The 12,088-nt window shown below is 39.3% G+C and overlaps 2 protein-coding genes across 2 annotated transcripts; both read right to left on the bottom strand.

Moving 5' to 3' along the window:
• Positions 1-53: 53 nt before the first annotated feature.
• necap2 (NECAP endocytosis associated 2) lies at positions 54-4,509 on the bottom strand. The gene is made up of 8 exons (XM_069678321.1): positions 4,401-4,509; positions 2,860-2,960; positions 2,591-2,695; positions 2,170-2,251; positions 1,773-1,881; positions 1,528-1,672; positions 1,352-1,436; positions 54-1,210 (listed from the first exon to the last, which is right to left on the bottom strand). The coding sequence occupies exons 1-8, from the start codon at positions 4,493-4,495 to the stop codon at positions 1,165-1,167; spliced, it is 768 nt and encodes a 255-aa protein (XP_069534422.1). The 5' UTR covers positions 4,496-4,509; the 3' UTR covers positions 54-1,164.
• Positions 4,510-5,630: 1,121 nt separating this feature from the next.
• LOC138605736 (SUZ RNA-binding domain-containing-like) lies at positions 5,631-10,053 on the bottom strand. Its single transcript, XM_069678152.1, has 4 exons — positions 9,598-10,053; positions 8,523-8,572; positions 8,155-8,421; positions 5,631-8,049 (listed from the first exon to the last, which is right to left on the bottom strand). The coding sequence occupies exons 1-4, from the start codon at positions 9,646-9,648 to the stop codon at positions 7,938-7,940; spliced, it is 480 nt and encodes a 159-aa protein (XP_069534253.1). The 5' UTR covers positions 9,649-10,053; the 3' UTR covers positions 5,631-7,937.
• Positions 10,054-12,088: the final 2,035 nt, after the last annotated feature.

Genomic DNA, 12,088 nt, shown 5'->3' with positions numbered 1-12,088 from the left:
ACCCCCCTTTAAATGGCATTTATTTGAAAGAAAGTACATTTTACCATTTAAAATACTGAAAAGAGGGGTAGACAAATCTTTAATGTTCAATACACTGACCAACTTACACTTCAGAACAATTAAATAACTTGAAGTCAACAGCAACAGGCTGTGATTGGATAATAAAACAATCCCTTAGACTACTTTTCTCATTGTATTAAGGTAGGTATATTACATTAATTACAACGGTATCTTAAAGTAAAATAGAACCAGTTGTTCTCATTGTTTTGTTAAGAACTTTCTGCAATGCTAAAATTGGCTCTAAATTGGTCGAACGTTCCGACGTCTCAGAACATACTGCCTACTACTACTCGTGAAGGGGAGAAATGGAGAACCCCCTCTACAATCTCACAAGAAGATTACTCATGAAAATAATACAACACAATGAAATATATTGTTTTATTTACATAAAGACATACATTTATACATTTTCGATCATTCTCAGGAAGGCACTTGATCAAATACTCAGAGTGTATTAGTGACAGAGATTAAGGAAATTTCAATTTGGTAAAAGGCACATTTTAAAAGCAACAACACACGAGGCAAAGACAAATGAAGAGTGTACACAAAAAGACAAAATGGCATTTATGATTTTTTTCCAACAACGTGATTTAAAAAAAATCAGGGTATTTTTTAAAGGCGGCTTCAGAGGTTTCATGTAAAACTAATCATCCAAAAAAAATTGCAAGATCTCCTAAAAGAACTAAGAAACAGAAAACACACACGAATAGAGCTAAATAAAACATGGATACTTCATAGGTAAACCTTTAATTTTCCCAAATGGTAAAAACAATGTTGAGATGAGTGGTGCTGGTGTACTGACATAACTGAGAACAAATGTATGCTGTTGTAAAGACGAGTAACAGAGTAAAGACGAACCCTGGTTGCATAGCAGAGAATAGAAATAGAATATGATTGTAAAACATAAGAACATTTTACTGTTTGATCCTCCACAGTTTGTTGGTCAGCGGGCTTTAGTCGTTTATGAACAGTCTCTCTGCAGATCAAGTGCAGTGAATGAGCCGGTCAAGTTCTCTAACAGTTCCTTTCTCTTAGTTTCTTTTTCGCCACAATCGTCCTGTCCGTGGAATGTTTGAAACCTGAGTGCGTGCTCGCTCTCACCACTCAACTAAACTGCACCCATCCTGATTTCGCTTCGTCTTTACTGGAGCTGTGGAGGAGGACGGATGACGAAGATGATGATGATAATGACAGTGTGAAACAATTCATAATGAATGCTTATATGACAGATGGAAATGACAAGGCGGACACTCACAGACAAAGATGCATGTGACGATTATGAAAGACTTACTTGGATCCTGCAGATGTGAAGTCTCCCCACATGTCAGAGCTGGGCTGGGCTGCCGGGGCGGTGGAGCCGAAGTCTAAAAGAGGTGCTGGATTTGGAGAAACACAATGAAATAAAGCAGCTGAAATCATGTGAAGATGTTTTAAAAATGTCATGTAATGCAATAGCACGGTGATTACCAGGGTTTGTCTGTGCAGCTGAGACTGTTTGTTGTCCAACAGGAGGAGGTATGACCGCTCCAGCCTTTGCACCTGGTGGAGGTGGGAGCAGACCCCCACCCATGGGCCGCGCTTTGGCACCTCCTGCTTCCTTCTTCTTGATATTCTGGGATAGACACAGTCATGGCAGTTTTTTAGCATCTCTTTCCTTGAGAAAATCTGTTATTATTAAATCCTTTTTTAATAATTCTGGGCTAAAAACTCACCCCAATGCTGATCTTGATGGTCTGCCCCTCTTTGAAGCTCAGGTCCAGCTTGGGTGCTTCACTCTGAGTAGCTTCCATTTTTGCGAGCTCACCTTCTTGCTTCACCCACCTTCAGATATAGAATTTGAAAGGGATAAATACATATGGATAATCAGACTGGCTCACTGCAGTAGCAAGACACAGTTAAGAAAACATCAACTTGAGCAGAAGTTAATAATTCAGCATCTTTAAAATCCTGCCTCTTGCTAATGTAAGCATGAATGTTTTTCAAAATATCACATGCAAACGTATGTATGTAAATGTAGCAGGTCATATTAACAGATGAGTTTGTTTTCAGGTCATGAGTTTAAAGAGAGATCAAATGGTAAAGACAGCTAATTAAGGGAAGTAAACTCACTTAAAGTGGTCCTGTAAAGCTACGTTGAAGTCAAATGAATCTCCACGATCAGCAAAACCCAGACCGATAAAAGCGTGACGTCCTTTAGGAAACAATTGTAAAGACAAAAACACATTAGGGGACGTTTACATCAGCATATAAAGCACAATAAGCCTGTCTGGCATTTAAAGACCAAATAAACGCGATAAACAGCTGTCACTTTATATGAGATATTAGAGAGGTCCTGTGATTAGGATGAGGTAAACGGCTGAAAAGAAGGGCAAACCCAACCGGTTTATATCAATTTAAAGAGAAAATGAACCCTATATTTTACGTAGAAATATGCACTACAACACTCGTTGGCTTCAGTAGCAATAAAAGGTTATCCGGCTCCTTTCTTTTATTATAAGTGTTTCCTGAGAGTGTGATGAAAGCGACTTACCATTGCCGTCCTCTATCCGGATCACAAAATACCTGCTGGAGTCTGTGACAGCTTCAACCACACAGCCTGGATACTGTTCGACTGGAGCTTGGGCAAACAGCTCTCCTGCACAGAAAAAATTTACACCAAACGGCTGGTTGAAAAGGGGATGGAAAACTTGTTGACAAGCGATTTGATTACATTGGCTGGGATGCTGTATATGCAAGTGGCATTTTATAATTGGCAAACCAGTATGTACACACTTACACAAAGTGAAATATAGTTTTTACCTGTGTTTCTGTCCTCTAACTTAATGAAGGCCATCTTGCCTTTAGCAGTGATTTTCAGCCTACCACTCCAAGCAGGCTCATCTAGCTTCCAGTCAGCAGCTCTAGAAAAACAGGAAACAAACTCATTATGAAAGCGGTTTGTCTACTCATCATTCACTGAACAGGCTCACTGTTTTTACACAGGCAGCTGGAGCTTTTCACAGCACAAGGAAGTGAAATCAAAGTTTTTCGGAAGCCCAAAATGAGACATTGGTGTAAGCAGTGTTCTTTTGTTCTGCTACACCAATGACCGTATGTGCTACACACGTTTTGAAGGTTCTATCGGGTCCTCTTCACCTATCTCACAGGGATTTATGGAACACTGGACTAATTCCCAATATGACAGACCCTTTAGATATGATTAGGAGCTGAAGCAACCGATTGACAGAACTCACATAAAGCATTAAAATCTAAAATGTGATCCTGAAAACTTGCACTTTCAAATAGCTTAAAGTCAAGTAAATTTTATTTATATAGCCTAGTATCACGAATCATAAATTTCCTAGGGGATTTACAATGTGTAAAGCATATGACTCTTCATCTTTAGATCCCTTTTTTAAGGATAGGAAAAAAGTCCACCAAAGACTCTTTCACACGGAAAAAATGAACAAAACAGAAAAGGGATCTTTAGTCCAAGTCAGACCGACAAGCAATGGATGTGTGCAGAATACACCCACAATAAAAGACACATTTATACCATATCAAACAAAAATCTTGGTTTATTTATACCTATAAACTAAATATGACGAGAAAAAATGTATTTTAAAGCTTGTTCAAAGGAAGATTGTGAGATACAGTTAAAGCTCCAGTGAAAGTGGACCTTGAGTTAAATTGTTTGTTTTGTCCATCTACGTGACTGCTGAGTCGTCGTCATTATACTGTAATGTAACTGTATCTGACAAAAACGTACGTTTTTCCCGAGAATTGTATCAACAAAGCAAGCACACAACGAGCTAGCTCATGTTTAGCAGTTGTCCATGTTTATTAATCATCATGCAAACTCTAATTTAATGACTTTTAACTGGGACTAAACTAGCACTGACTGACTCCATGCAGACACACAGTAGACAAACATGCCATTTTAAAAATTCCAGGATTATCAGCAATGTCTTGATGTGTCATGTCTCTTACTTCTCAATTTAACTTTTTAAATGAAAGGTGTATGCCCTAGGTAAGAAAAGGTGTCCGATTTCTGTAAGCTGATAAAGTTACAGCGGCATTGTTCTGTCCCGAAATAAGGCTAGCGTTATTTGCGTATGTAGCCACGAGCATATGTCTCAGCTAGCTAATCTCTAATGTAAATCGTAAGCAGTAACTGGCTGGACTGTAACGTCCACTATGTTGCTGCAAGAAAACAGAGAAAAGTAACTAATATCCATCCTAAAAGGGGTTGTCCGATAATGGTGTGCTCCCGTTAAATTAGCTTAGTGAGCAACATTTGTCTGGCAGTTAGTGACACTCGTCAGTTACTAACGTTACTAACGTCCTCGTGCTCTTCTTACCGATATCCACGGTTAGAAGCCCGCGGAGGGATCCGGTAAACATGGACCTCGGGCTTTACGCAGAGCATCGACTCATAACTGTTGTCTTCTGCCATTTTGTCAAGTTTCACCAAACTATCAAAACAACTTCCGACTTTCAATAGACAGCTCGGCTGAAGTTGAACCCAACGGTGAGATCCCCAATGAGCCGCGGTGCTCCGTACAAACAGCGCCGCGTCTGGTCCGGATGGTCTGAACTGAAGCGGACAGAAACAGACAGATAACCCCCCATGGCTGCTGCTGAGACAGTTACTGTGTGGGCGAAGGGGCTATGAACATTTTCTTTTAAGTACATTTCTACGGTGTCATTTTTTTAGCATGATTCTACTTGGAGCAAAGGCAGACACAATTAAAAGGTTATAACACATTTTAAAGGCCCAGCACGACCACACAGGTGATTTCAGTTGAGAGTCCTGAATTCAGGTTAAAAATGATTTAAGGTCGCTGGACTCAACTAGTAGACTCATAATGATATGAAGAAATGTTGAACACTATGTGTGTCAGAAATCCTTCAGTTGAGCCCTGTAAAGTGAGGCTACTGCTTGTTAGGTCATGGTTAAAATAAATTGGATTTCATAAAAACGATATTCTTGCCATTAAAGTTGTGAAATCGTGGGAACAAAGCTGCTAATGGATGCCAAAAGACTCACTAGCGAGCGGGTAATGTAAGGCAGCAAATGCATAATGGCATAGGAAAAAAATTGGTATTGTGCTATTGTTGCCTTGCAGCATTGTCCCCAAGAATTAATCACTTAAATACAGAATTATAAAATATTATATATAAGATATTGTGTGCACAACTTCCCAAGTCATAACCACAAGCTAACAAGTTTCAATTGATGACAGTATGACACATGATAACACGGAATAACATTTCAGACTTGCGCCGTCATCCTTTTAGTCCTCTGAAGTTCTTCGAAAGGTTGCAAGAGCCTTCAAACACTTTTACATAATCTCACCGTCAATGGTGCTATGTTTTAATAAACTTAACCACAAACTGAGAAATAAACATAAGGTTATGGAGTTTGAAATGTTTATTCATATTATAACAAATATCAATGACGGTTGTTTATATCACCATTATAACTTAACTCAAATAATCAAATCATTTTTAAATAATGTGCTTCATATTGAGCCAACGTTCAGCTTTAAGAGGCAGATGTGACAATAAAAACCAACATACACCTGGTCTCGTTTTGAAGTGTGTTTATTAAAGGGTATTCAAATGTCATTTGTATTTTTCAAGTTTCAATATAACACTGACATCAAACTGGACAGATTGGTGTGAATGACTGAAACAAAACTTCATTGGTCGATCACAAAGGTATAGGATGGCTATTTGCTTTCAATTACCAATTTAAAATGATTACAAATCTCTTATTTCAAGAGTTGAACTTCATCCCTGGGAACAGTGTTTAACGGCCACAAAACCTTCATGTAGTAGGTCCGGTTTACAGCTTTGAATGTCATCCCTTCCCAACAGTGTCTATCTTATAAACCCAAAATGATGAGATATCAGAGGCTGAAATGAACAACTTATATTTCTGTCATATCGACAATAAAAGGTTACTTCAGCCAGACATTACTTAATGAAGCACTCTTTTTAGTTTGGTTGGAATAAGTGGTTTGAGCCACACTGATAAGTTTGCTGCTGTGTAGAAGCAAGTTAATTTACTGTTAATCATAGTTTCAATTCATTACAGTTCTTAATATCTACAATCAATGGTTTTAATGCAGCTGTAAATTAGTTGGACAAATCATTGTGAAAACACAGCCATGGATCCCATGTGTAAGAAAAGCACTATTATATACCAACAATAAACAGTGCCCCCCATGACATGAGATTTATTCAATGAAGTTATAAATCACAAGTTTAACACGCACAACTCATTGGAAAGTTTATGTATGTAACTGTGGATCATTTGTCATTTAAGGCATACAAGTGTTCAGAAACAGGTTCAGAAATCGCTGCAGGTTCATTTACTGTGAACCTGTCCGTAACTCATCAGTATCTAATGAGATTATCCATTTCATGGTTTGCAAACTTTTCCTTTCAATTGGTGGCAGATAAGCAAATGATGTTGTGAAATCCTTTAGTGTGAAAAACTATCACAGCAAAAACATTCATCAAAACCAGGCATAAGAATTAGGCTTCCTTCTAAAAGGGTACTGATCAAAAGATGAGTTTTAATATTTTTTTGATCGTTTTTGTAGATTTCCCTGATGTAGTTCTTCCAAAATAAAGCAGTTCTCATGTGGCTCTGTCATCCTCTGACTGGGCATCTAAGTGTTATTTCTGAGGAAAGTGAAACCAACTTTTTAAAAGCATCAGTCAGTCAACTGCATTGGGTGCAAAAACAACACACAGGGACATTTCGGCACGACAACTTTAGAGTTTCAATTCCTGAATAGGTTGGACTTTTTCCAATTTTATAAAAAAATTCATACAACACTACCAATAGCTATGCAGGCTACATCATCTAATCTCTGATTCACTACTGATCTTCTGACTTAAATACAATGTCTCAGAAAAAGAAATCACAAACATGAACAAACGATGTAAACTGTTTAAAACAGAAGAAGATTTGCAACAAAACACAGCACAGGTATTTAAGCGGTATGTAAAAAAATAATCCAGGGGAGTAAATTCATTATTATTGCTTGAATAAACTTAGATTTTGTGACATTCTCTCCTTACGATCTGTAATCTTTGGCCACAGGCTGAGTGCCCACCAGGCGTTAGTTTCATAACCACCAGTGCCAAACAGAGGCCTGTGGACTGTGGAAAGTGCTGGTCTGAGCCTCTGCCACTGCTATGCAACTACTGTATTAAAACACACTTTGGAGCACAGTGCAGTTTTTCTTAAAGGGCTGGATCAGTTTGACCCTTTAACACTTTGCACTAAAGCTGCTGAACGCGCAGTAAACTCTCAGCCCTGTCAAGCACTTAGTTTCCACTGAACCCGACAGACTGAGGCCGGCTTCCCGGTGGACACCCAGCTGTGATCTGTGCTCCATCAACGGAAAGGCCCGCTCGTTAGTTTGCACGTCCCCTGGGAAATCCCACGGATTCATCAGCTCTCCTTATTCTCCCTGAAGAGACAGACACCTGACGCCCTGGCATCCGGCTGGCCAATCATAGTAAAAATCATAGGGCACCTCATGGTACATCAAAGTATCACAGTGTGTAGGGATGTGAGGCCAAAGCCTGTTCACAGTGTGGAACAGAGGGGGTTTCAGATCTCTGGCTGATCAGCCCCTGACGACGTTCCACAGGAGAAAAAGACTGGGGGAAAGGCAGAGACCATGCCAGTATGCAGAGTAGAGAGAGGGTGGAGAAGTTCATCTCAGTCCATGCTACGTCTTCATATTTCTAATGTCTGTCCAATATTTGAGTCACCCCACCACTCTACTCTTCATACCACATACATCCCCTTTAAAAGCCACCCTCAATGTCCTCTTAGGGAGACAGCGGATATCTCGCATCAGGTAGTCTGTTTATCTGCCGAGTCGGAAGCCTGAGGTGCCATCAGGGCCGGTGGGCTGGCGGATCACATTATTGTTTGGACGAACTGGATCTGATGGTTGTTGCGCGCTCATACGAGCTGGCCTAATAATATGAGGAGAAATGAGAATAAATGACTTTCACTTATTAGGTATTTTCCTTTCAGATTAGCAAAATTCAATACTGATCATCTTTGATGTCATGTCATACCTGTCCTGGCTTGGATTGTCCTGAGCTGTATCATCCGAAGAAGCACTACCCAAAATCCTTCGCCGGGCTTCTGCGTACTCTGCCTCCCGTTGGGCCAGCGATTTCATCTGCTGAGAGGGACGAGTCGACGCAGCGTTTCCGGTGGTACCGTTGTTTGAGGGACGTTTCAAAATTCGAATTTGTGGTGGGGGTGCTGCAGGTAGAGAGTCATCCTGGATTACAATAGCAGTTCGAACAGGTGAGCCAGCCGAACCCAAGCTAGATTTCCTGTTCCGGTAAAAATATGTGAGAGGAATAAAATTAAGGGAAAAGGTTCTATGTGTTATTAACATGAATGTAACATTTTCAGACATTTTCTCTTAGCTTACTTTGCCTCCTGATTTATTTTCAGCTTTGCCTCAAGTCTTCTCTCGATTTCCTAAAGAGAAAAAACATATTGATTACATATGAATAATGACTGATGTGGACAAAGTAAGCCTTTTATAATACCCTGAATATAAGCAGTCTTTGTTCATTTTTTGTATTTCCTATGTTGACAGGGTAAAGGGCAGGAGTTACGGCAATCAAAACAATGATTCAGCATAGGTTATATACATTTTCAGGCAGCCGTAGAAATTCTTACTTACTCTAAGGCCAATATGAAGGATAAGCGGTATATATAACTTAAGATAACACATGTCAAGATGTTGGATTTCAGATTGCTCATAATCAGAATAAGAGGATAAAAAGTGCAACCCAACAATAACATTTTATCAAAGTCTATTATAAAATCATGCACAGCCATAAATCATGTTTTTGCAGCAACTTGTGTTTAAGTTAATAATAAATCTAAATTTGTTTCAAAGGGATGGGTTATAAAATGATGTTGACAGTAATAGCACTGTCTCCACTGCGAACAGGTCAATATACACACTTTGCCACAATCAAATAAACCGTGTTCTAACCCTCAACTCAAACTCAACTGCTAAATCTATTTGATCATTCTCAAATACTCAATTTTTACTCAAAACCCCTGAACATACTACACTGTTATGGTATTGTAATTTCCACCTCCGAGCAGCCTGTCATTTCCGCAATGGGCGGGTCTAAACAATGGGGTATTATAGGAAAAAGTCGACTTTAAAGAAAAAATAGGTTCTCTCTGTGAATGTCAATTTGATTTCCCACACACACAAAACCTTTTTACCGAGCAAATAAAAAGACATGAAGCCGGGCTCGGTCCCGTGTCATTACGGGACAGCGAGGCCTGCAAGACTCAGCCAGGAAGCCAGCCTACTTTCTTTTATCAGAAAACAAACCAAAACTAATAACATGTTTATGTATTTATATACCATTCAAATCCACTTTATGGCATACCCCTCTATATGGCTGGCTACCTGTCAAGCTCAAATCAATGTATACCCTTGTTTAGCACAATAATATTGCATTGTTAGCGCTTCTCACCCCGCTGTCGGCTGCCTCTTCCCAGCTCTCTGCAACCTCTTCATCCTCCATGTTTAACAGGACTGCTGGCTGCTTACTTCTTCGGCTCCACTTGCTAGTTATTTCCCATCCACCATGAGGCCCTGGGCGGGGTGCAGCGCATACGCAGACCCGCGGGGATCTTAAACTCACGTCTTATTAGAAAAAGATGAGGACTGGATGAACAAATTTGGTAAACGCTTCCCTGGCCGCGTGTTAGCCAGCTAGCTTAATGCTCGTCTGCCGAGGGCAATCCCCACTGGCTGCTGCCTGCTTCTTTAAATTTGGCGTCACGTCCACTTCGGTTAATCAACCGGCCACTGGGGTCGTCCACAAGCGGGTGACACGGATAAACCCTGTGCACAATAGTTTGGCTTGATGACAGTTGCGTTCACTAGCTAAGGTTTAACATTTTGGCTTTCTCTCAAGTTTAACCGTTTAGTTACCTCGAGGTAAGACGGGAAGGGAAATGACGTTCATTGACGTTAGTCTAGGTAGCGCCAACCCAACGTTAGCTTCAAAGCTTCGAGGCAACTAGGCAAGTTAAGATAAGATAATTTAAAGTAGGACTGTGACAAGCTCATAGCCATATGACACTTCTTGCAAGGTCAGACCCAAACTCACTCCACCAAACAGTCGTTGTTTTAATGGCAGTTGAGCATTAGGAGATTGATTTGGTTGTTTGTGTTGAGCATGATGTTGAAGACAACTGCTGCGTTCGAGTCAAGACAGAAAAAAATGTTTCGTAGAAGCTTCGGTGTTGGACTGCAGTGAAGTTAGTTTTAAGTTGGATATTCGATAGACATTTAATCGGGAGCCAGCGACGCTGTATCACTCGGCTTCCCCCGGAGTCGGTAGAGGGAGGACGGTCACTGAACTCCGAGTCCTCGCACTTAACAGGCAGAGCCTGATTTAGGGACCATCAATAAACCCCTGTTAAATGGACACAAAACTGAGGTTTTCATAATACATCCATGACTAGCTCATCTAAAAATTAGGATTAAAAAATACAACTAAATCGGGCACATGATGCCCATTAATTTTAAATGCTTAAGTGTTCATTTCATTTAGTTATTTTCAAAAAATGTTTTTATTAAAAACAAGGACTTTTTTTCCCATTAATTTCCATGTCATGTGACCCAGTGTCCTCACATCAATATCAGATGTAATATTCACTTGGACAAGTAAGACAGACCTCATTATATTGGATTAAAGACCCTTTTCTATTTTCTATTAATATTGTTTTGATTTTTTTTTTGAGAACACTGGGTGACACGGAAGCTATTGAAAAGGAACATTAATTCTTCATTAAAAATATTAAAAGAAAATAGATATGTAGAATATATAAGTGATACAATCCTATATAAAGGGGTGCGTATTATTTGTCCAAGTAAGTATAACATCTGACATTGATTTGATGAAACTGGGTCACACGACATGGAAACTATTGAAAAAAAAATAGCCCTAATTCTTTATAAAAACATTTATGGAAAATAAATGAAAAACACTTAAGCATGTAAAATTAGTGGGCAAATGAACATGTACCCAATTTAGTTGTATTTTTTAATCCTAATTTTTAGATGAGCAAGTCATGGACGTATAATAAAGACGTCAGTTTTTTGTCCATTTAACAGTGGTTTATTGATGGTCCCTAAATTCGGTTCTGCCTGTTAAGTGCGAGGGCTCGGAGGTCAGCTAACCATCCTCCCTCCACCAACTCTGGCGGAAGCCAAGTGATAAGGCGGAGCTTGCTCCCGAGTAAATGTCTATCGAATGTCCAACTTCTGTCAATACATAAATACATAAAAGCCCAAAGTAAAAAAAAATCAAATTAAATTAAAGATTAAATAATACTTAAATAATTAAAATAAATAATGTTCAAAGTAAATGTTAGAAATTGGCCTAATATTATTGGTAATTTAGCTGCTGATTGTCTACTTTATTTATTTTTGAAATATTCCTGAGAGGTGTTATTTGCTATTATGATCCAATATGATCCACTTTGTTTTGGTGAAATTACAGCAGCATTCAACATATAGGTCAGCAATTCAAAAATCCAAAACAGATTAACAGACTAAACACGGTTATTTTTTTCGAGCGTGTAGAGATCCATAGTTAAGCTCTGCATGTTGCGAAAAAATAAATCGTGAAAACACATGAACTGGTTTTTATGAGGGTTTGATGAAGTAACAGGTTGAAGGTGGCATACTTAATTTCCAGGCGTTTAGCTTAATAAGCCTTTTCCACATTTCTGTGGCTCAACATTTTTCAAGTTAATTCACTGATAGATTTTCCTTACCCTTAAATTGATATTATTCAATGTTAATTTTGCTACTTTTTAAAGTGGATATATAGCGTATTACCAACTTTCTCTTTGGCACCACTTTTGCCAACAGCAGCTGCTGGGGGGCGCAGTGTTTGGTACAGAGGACCCACCCTGGTACCACAGACAGTCAGCGGCTGCTACAGCGTC

Source organism: Semicossyphus pulcher, unplaced genomic scaffold, assembly GCF_022749685.1.
Source record: "Semicossyphus pulcher isolate SPU_LCO1_2020_fin unplaced genomic scaffold, fSemPul1.0.p SCAF_3, whole genome shotgun sequence".
In the NCBI taxonomy this organism is placed as follows: domain Eukaryota; kingdom Metazoa; phylum Chordata; class Actinopteri; order Labriformes; family Labridae; genus Semicossyphus; species Semicossyphus pulcher.
This window is presented reverse-complemented; position numbering and strand designations above follow the sequence as displayed.

Excerpts from the sequence above, each read along its gene's own strand:
- LOC138605736 (XM_069678152.1), bottom strand. The coding sequence starts at position 9,648 with ATGGAGGATGAAGAGGTTGCAGAGAGCTGGGAAGAGGCAGCCGACAGC. Across the intron at positions 8,422-8,522 it reads AAAATAAATCAGGAGGCAAA|GAAATCTAGCTTGGGTTCGG; the intron begins GTAAGCTAAGAG and ends TTACCGGAACAG. Across the intron at positions 8,050-8,154 it reads GACAATCCAAGCCAGGACAG|GCCAGCTCGTATGAGCGCGC; the intron begins GTATGACATGAC and ends TCATATTATTAG.
- necap2 (XM_069678321.1), bottom strand. The coding sequence starts at position 4,495 with ATGGCAGAAGACAACAGTTATGAGTCGATGCTCTGCGTAAAGCCCGAG. Across the intron at positions 1,673-1,772 it reads CCATCAAGATCAGCATTGGG|AATATCAAGAAGAAGGAAGC; the intron begins GTGAGTTTTTAG and ends TGTCTATCCCAG. Across the intron at positions 1,437-1,527 it reads AGCTGCACAGACAAACCCTG|CACCTCTTTTAGACTTCGGC; the intron begins GTAATCACCGTG and ends CTCCAAATCCAG.